Below are 8,088 nucleotides of genomic sequence, written 5' to 3' on the forward strand. Positions count from 1 at the left end.
TCGGGATGGGGGTGTTATGTTATGCTGACGACACTCTCGTCACGGCGATTGGACGGGACTTCCGGGAGGCGGCTCGCCTTGCCGAAGTCGGAACGGCTCTCACCGTGGACCGCATGGGAATGCTGGGCTTGAGGGTCTCCATATCCAAAACGGAGGCCCTCCTCTTTCACGGTCCACGAAAAGGACCCCCACGAGGGGCGAGTATCACCGTCCAGGGGACGGTTATCAAGGTGCAGGCCCAGATGAAGTATCTGGGCCTGATCCTGGACGGACGATGGAGCTTCGGGCAGCATTTTGTTCATCTCGGTCCAAGGCTCATCAACGCCGCTGCCGCTCTTGGTCGCCTCCTTCCGAATGTGGGAGGGCCGGGGTCGGCGTAGTGAGGTCGATGGCGCTGTACGGTGCCCCGATCTGGATAGACGCCCTCACCGCTAAAAATCGGGCTCTGCTGCGAAAGCCGCAGAGGGTCATAGCGGTGAGAGGCATCAGAGGGTACCGTACGGTGTCGTGGACTGCGGCGACACTTCTCGCGGGCGATCCGCCCTGGGAGCTCCAGGCGGAGGTGCTCGCGGAAGTGTACCGGTTCCGGGTCGAGGCGAGGGACCGCGGCGACCGTCCAGGGTCGGCGGAGATCGGGCGGATCAGGGCTCTAGCCCAGCAAGCCCTGATCGCCCGATGGCAGGAGGATCTGGGGACTCCCACGGCGGGCCTAGCGACAGTGGAGGCGATCCGTCCCCACTTGAGTCGCTGGGTCGAGAGGAAGCACGGCACACTGTCGTATAGAATGACGCAGGTACTTACCGGACACGGATGCTTCGGTAAGTACCTGCACGGGATAGCGCGGCGGGAGGAGTCACCCTCCTGTCACGAGTGTGGTGCGCCAGTGGACACGGCGTACCACACCCTGTACGAGTGTGCTGCGTGGGGGCCCCAGAGGCACATCCTTGCGGCGACTATGGGCGGAGACCTCTCGCTACCGAGCGTTATCAACACCATGCTCGGTAGCGAGGTGTGCTGGTCAGAGATGCGCTCCTTCTGCGAAAGTGTCATGTCGCAGAAGGAAGCAGCGGAGCGGGAGCGGGAAAAAAATGCCGCCGCTGACTCGCTCCGCAGAAGACGACCGGGGAGAAGGAAAAGGCGCTACGCGCATCTTCTCCCTCCGCCTCAATAGGCGCCGTAGGGACCAGGGGGGGTCCCAGTACCCTGGGAATCCCCCCTAGCTGTTGAAGGCCCGTATAAGCGGGCCGACCGTCAAGGCGTCACGGTAGCATGCGTAAGCGATCCCGTGGCGTCCGCCGAAAGACGGAGAGGGTACCGCTGGTTTTTTAGTGGGTAAACCCGGTGTGCTTGGGCGCACTCGGCGTTCAGGGCTCCGGGGAGTCCCACACACCCCCCCACTTTCCATCACGTGGGGGAAGCGCGCAAAGCGTTTTTCCAGCGTAATAAAAAAAAAAAAAGGTGGGACCAACATAGCTACATTGCACAGAGATTACGTAGAAAAATGTAAATCTGAAGGAGTGCAACACGTAAACTACCAAATCTATTACAATATCTTTATGAAGGACTTCAATATTTCTTTTTGGCAACCTAAGAAGGACCAATGTGAAGATTGTACTGCTTACGCTAATGCTGAAGTTCCATTACAACAAAAGCAAGACCAACATTTAAAAGAAAAATGTCTCGTTAGAGCGGAAAAAGAGAAGGATAAGGAAAATGTTAGTGACAATTTTGTAGTCGCTGTCTATGATTTACAAGCTGTGATGCCTTGTCCGCGGGGAGAAGTGTCAAGCTTTTATTATATTTCAAAGTTAAATGTATTAAATTTCACGATTACTGAGCTTGGTACAAAGGACACAACTTGCTTTGTTTGGCACGAGGGAGAAGGAGCTCGAGGGGTGAATGAGATAGGTTCATGTGTGTATATGTACCTAAAATCTCTAAACGATAAAGCAACCGTTAACTTCGACGTAGTTTTCTACAGTGATAATTGCTGTGGTCAGCAAAAAAATAAATTTATGCTGGCTATGTACCAACATGCCATTAGCGAGCTTCCAAAACTGCAAAGTATAACACACAAATTCTTGATTAAAGGTCACACCCAAAACGAGGGTGACTCTGTTCACTCCATTATTGGAAGAAACATTTCAAAAGCATTAAAATCTTCGCCAATTTATGTACCCGATCAATATATTACATTGATCAAAACTGCAAAAAAGACGGGAAAACCATACACTGTTAAAGAACTGACACATGATAGTTTTTACGACTTGAAACCACTGGCTGTTGGTAACTTCATCACAGCAGAAAATGGAGAAAAGTTAAAATGGTCCGATGTAAAGGTTCTAAAAATTGATAAAGCTAACAAAAACATGTTTTTCTTTAAGACTTCATACGAAGAAGAAGAGTTCAAGTCAGTATGTACTTTGAAGAAACGGCAACCTAAAGCCACGGTTGCAACTAACACACTGAAAAAGTTATATACACAGAAGTTGAAAGTTTCTGAACAAAAAAAGCAAGGTATTCTAAAGCTTATTGAAAAACACGTAATACCGAAATTTTATGAAAACTTTTATATTAGTCTTTGAATATTATAGTTAATAAGGTTTAATAGAAAGTTAGTTTAAAATCTTATGAGACTGACATTTGATATGTTCCTATATACAGATAAGTACATACTTTTTGTGATAATTTGTGATTGATTAGTTAGAAGTAACCAATGCTCAAACGTCTGTAAGCAGTGAGACTGATCTTTAATTGAGTTCCTATTTACAGTTAAGCACTTACTGTGATGATAAATTTGTAATTTGTTAAGTAAAGGAGTAAGTAATATAATAATGTTCAGAAGTCTATAAGACTATAATAAAAGTTAAACGTTGAACAATGTTATAGAATAGTAACAAAATATTTCTCACGTAAAAAAATAATATAATTTCTTTGATTTTATTCCTAACATACTTACTAATTTTGAGTTGTCTTATTAAGTTTTTAGAAACATTTACTTAATTTTGAAGTCTGCGTTGTTTGTTACCAAATACATTTAAGTTTTTTTTTTTAAATAAATGCGTATTTTCTTTCATAATTTGTGTCTTTTTATTGAAAAAGATCATTAGTGTAATTACAATAATTTATATGCCAAAGGGACGTATATGTCGTTAGCTTGCTTCCGATGATAGTTATCAAAATAATGCATTAGGACCCAGGTAAAGGCTTAAAAGACGCTTTCAAACATGTAATTTACATAAAAAATGGACGAACGTGTGAAAAGATATTTCAAAAAGAAAACTGAAAAATTTTAAAACAGCCCTCCTGTAACATTCTAACATTTTGATTTGTGGCCCTTTCGTTTTGAAGCAGCGATATGTACGTACATAAAGTTGTATTGTGCGTCTACTAATTCCAACAATACGATGCTGAACTGAGATTTATAATTGTAGTATTCTGCTCCAGAATTGAATGGACACTGAATAAGAATATGTTTGCCATCGATAGCCCCAATTACATGTGGAAAGTGCCATAGTTTCTCAAACTCTTTGCTGCATTCAAGCCATTCGTCATCTTGTCGTCGATTTGTCGGCATCTACAACAAACGATATTTGTATTATTATTGATCATATTAATGAACACGCGTTTTTGCAGGTGGAGGATAAGAACGAAACTAATGCCAACCCCATCCATCACATGAGCCTCCCAATAAAAAGCTAAAATCAGATCCTAAGCTCCAAACGCTAAAAGAGGCTTTCGGGATATTGAAAAATACGGCAAATAAACCACAGCAGGATACGGAACTAAAGTCTTTCTTCGATTTCATACAAGAAAAAATGAAAAACTACTCAAGAGACACAAAAAACACAATTCAACACGAAATTTTTCAGATAATTATGCGTGCTGATCAAGGTTATTACAATTCTATGAAAAATTATGGTTACTATTCTACTACACAAAACCAAGAATCTTCACGCAATTCAAATTCTCCAATCGCTATAAATAAAGAAACTCCTTATGTGGACTTAAACACAGCAGGCCCTTCTACATCTTCTCAAGACCCGCCATACTCTCCACACAGCAACCACAGCAACAGTAGCCAGTATTCGTCAGACATGAATTTCAATGACTATGTTTAATTAATTTATTAATTCCATTAAATAATTACCTTGATTTGTTCTTTCAATCCTCCTATTAACGCCTGACACACTTCTGGTATAATTGAGCTTATGGCTTGTTTAGAAATACGAAACAAGTATTGCAAACTTGTAAAAGAATCACCAGTAGCTAAGTATCTCAGCGTCACAGCTAACCTGTCTTGAAACGATACAGCTTCTCGTAATGGAGTGTTTCTTCGTCCTATTTTGGGACCGATTAAATTCATGAGTCATCAATGAAATTTTTGTAATGACCACTAATTTCTTGATTTTTTAATATGAACGGTAGATCACTTCTTTCTCGATACATTTTATGAATCTACCATCTTCGTGGCCGTTTATTATCATCGAGTAAGGCATCTATAAGTAAGTATGCTGCACAGGCGAGAGATACTTCGTCCGTCATCGTGAAGTTACAAACCAAAACTGAGGGCAGAGCACCTCCCCGTTCGTTTCGTTACTCCCCGTACACACTAGAACCTCGTTACTGTATCTGTTTGGTTACAGTTACAGCTCGCAAAATGAGTACGCTCGTTGAAGGCGTTCCGGCGACGACGTGAGCCGACGGCCGTATACGTTGTAAAACGCGTACACACTAGAACCTCGTTACTGTATCACATAAGTTACGGTTACAGCTCGCTAATTGGTGTTCCACGAGCTACCCTTTCTGATCAAGTGAAAAAAGGCAAGAAAACGAACTCGTCGAATTCATTTTAAAGTCGTGTAAAGCCTTCTTTGGAGTTACAATACCTACTTTAAGAAAAATTGCTTTCGATTTTGCCACTGCCAAAAACTTAAAACATAATTTTAATAAAGAATCAGGAATGGCTGGAATGGATTGGTACTACAATTTCATGGCTAGACACCCAAATATATAATATATAAACAGGCTAGGTCATATTATGGAGAACACATACGACAAAATGGAAGATATGAAATAGTAGTTTGTAGAGATAAGGACAGCAGCCTACTAAGAGTACTGTCAATATCCTCTAATTCTTGCTGGCTATTACGAGGTCGAATAAAATCTAGACACATCAGTACAAAAACATATTTTACCTACATTTTAGTTGACAGTTCTCTTAGTGGAAGAGAGGCCATAAAAGAATATTATTGTAATTGCTTGGTAGGAAGAATAACTGTGGGCTGCTGTTGTCACATAATGTCCATAATATGGTACCTAGGCCGGGCAAGGCCTCAAGAGCATTTATTACCACCTGTAGAGTTTTTAGACGATATTTTAATCGTTTATAATGAAGTATATGATATTGGAAACACAGGAATCTCAAGCTCAATTGCAGACCGTGCCAAATAGATCTCTATTGCCATCTACTTCAAGTCTCGAAACACCTACAACTTCATCTTCAGATTCCCAGCAGATAACTTCAGAGGTAACAGGCGACAATTTATGGGAGCATCTAGATAAAAGGATGTTGGAATTTTCAAGCAAGGAAAACCCCACAACATCAGCAATTATTAAGGTGAAGCAGTACGTAGAGCTACCGTATTTGGATAGAAAAGCCAATCCACTCGAATTTTGGGAACTTCGCAAAATCACCAACAGCGGCCTATATAAAATAGCTTTAAAGTATAGATAGCGCACGAGTTGAATGCAGTCGGGGCGTGAGGTAAAGAGCGGGAGCACCTCCCCCGGTGTCCGCACGCCCCTCCTCGCTCGCCCGCAGTATAGTGTTGATCTGACATACTTGACAACTATCGTATGCTTGCCGTGTTACCGCATTATTATTGTTGAAGTAGTGTCATTTTTTTATTTCAATAATGACCGAACCGAGTTCATCAAGTTCTATTAAAAAAAACGAGTGTTTATTCATCGCCAAGAACGAGAAATGGCGAAAAATGTTTTAGACATGTGTATTGAAGATAGGCAAAACAATAATTTGTCAATTAATTTAAATAATGCTTTCGACCGAGCAAGCCGTTATACTGGACTTTCGAAAAGAACATTGGCTGCAATTCAAAATGAAGCCAAACGAGGGCCTCTTTGTTCTCCTTCTAAAAAGAAAAGGCCGTGTAATAAAAAGAACAATTTAAATGTCGACGATTTCGATCATAGTGTTATACATAGAACCATAGAAGAATACTACTTAACAAAAAAAATTGTTCCGACCTGCATTAAACTCCTTGCAGCGATTCGTGAGAAAATCGAGTTTCCATTTCTTAAGCTGCTTACTCCCCGTAAGCAGCTTAAGAAATTTGTTGAAAGACATGGGATATAAATGGCTGAAATGTCATAATAAACGTAAAATACTGGTGGAAAGGCCAGCTGTTGCATATGCACGGTCAATTTATTTGCGGAAAATTCGGCAATACAGGCAAGACAATCAACATTTTTTTTTTTTCTGGACGAAACATGGATAGACAATAACGTCACTTTTAAAAAATGTTTGAGAAACGAAATGATCGACGCAGTTTTGACGGATACAAGCTCTACAAACCGGCTCATACTTGTTCACGCAGGATCAAGAGAGGGTTTCTTAAATGGGGCGAAATTACTTTTTAAAGCTCGTACTACCTCAGGTGATTATCATGGGCAGATGAACAGCGTTAATTTTGAAAAGAGGGCCGCTGATAAGTTAATTCCCAATCTACCACAAAACAGCGTTTTTGTGATGGACAACGCACCGTACCACAGCGTGCAAGAAAATAAAGTTCCTACAAAGTCCAGCACCAAAACAATCATGTTAGATTGGCTAACAAAAAATAACGTGGAGGCTTCACATACGATGAGAAAAGATGAGTTATTTCATTTGGTTCAATTACACAAACCTACAGAAAAATCGTTTAAAATCGATGAATACATTAGAAGTCATGGTCACGTCGTAGTAAGACTACCACCGTACATCTGTGATCTCAATCCGATTGAGTTGGCTTGGGCAAAAGTGAAAAGAATAGTAAGGCATCACAATGTTACTTCCGATTTATCCCTAAAAAGGTTATAAGAAGTTACGAAGCTAGCGCTTACCCAAGTCACAGAGGAAGATTGGCGTGGATTCGATGATCACGTCATAATTTTAGAAGAAAATTATTGGCAAAGAGATGGATTGATTGAAGATACCATTGATCGATTTATAATTGAAGTCAGCGACGGTGAGGATAGTGACACCGATTCAACCATGTTGTGAATCTGATGATAGGAATAATAAATACATTTTTGTGTTTTTTTTTTATTTCGATGGGTCTAATAAAAGGCATCCCAGTGGACTGGTCGGTGGATGTTATGGAGTCAATTGAGCTTCCTCATGGATGAGGGGAAGTAATAAAATTGAGACGTCTAAGGGTTCTTACAGACGAACGGCAAGTTGTTGTCGCCACCTGTCGACGGCAGCCGTCGCCACCTGTCGACGACAGTCGTCAACGCGTCGACGGCAGCAGTCAATACTTCGACGGCTGCCGCCGACAGGTGGCGACGCTTGCAGTTGTAGCGTGTTACGTCCGCCATTTTGTCAGTCGACGACAAATAAACAAAGAGTGCGCAAGCGTCGAGCGTCTACAAAATGAGCTCTGGAGACGAAATTGATGTCGAATTGTTAATTATGGCAGTAAAAAAAAGGCTTTGTCTTTGGAATTATAAGCTACAAGACAAGACAATACAAAATAGAGCATGGGTAGCAGTGTGTGAGGAAATTGTAAATGATTTTAAGGATAAATCCATAATTGAAAAAAACGCAATCGGTAAGGGACTTTTTATTAAGTATTTTATTGAATTTTAAGCAGATTATTTCTTACATACAATAATGGAGATACTATCTATTTGTTTTATATGCAATCCAACTGCCACGAAACACTGCCTTCACTACTGCTAAAATAATCTGAAAATTTTTCTCTTATTATCGGACCCGATAACGATTCCCCTTCATTAGGGATTGTGGCTATATTTTCCAAACCGTTTATAGTTCGTGTATCTTAAAATGTAAAACCATCTCTGTCA

At 41.3% G+C, this 8,088-nt stretch overlaps 1 protein-coding gene across 1 annotated transcript; it reads right to left on the bottom strand.

Moving 5' to 3' along the window:
- Positions 1–2,410: 2,410 nt before the first annotated feature.
- Positions 2,411–4,499, bottom strand: LOC124541366. Its single transcript, XM_047119220.1, has 3 exons — positions 4,463–4,499; positions 4,151–4,341; positions 2,411–3,577 (listed from the first exon to the last, which is right to left on the bottom strand). Exons 1-3 carry the CDS (start codon positions 4,497–4,499, stop codon positions 3,317–3,319), a joined length of 489 nt encoding a protein of 162 aa, XP_046975176.1. The 3' UTR covers positions 2,411–3,316.
- Between the last annotated feature and the right edge of the window lie 3,589 nt (positions 4,500–8,088).

Source organism: Vanessa cardui, chromosome 28 (assembly GCF_905220365.1).
Source record: "Vanessa cardui chromosome 28, ilVanCard2.1, whole genome shotgun sequence".
Classification (NCBI taxonomy): domain Eukaryota; kingdom Metazoa; phylum Arthropoda; class Insecta; order Lepidoptera; family Nymphalidae; genus Vanessa; species Vanessa cardui.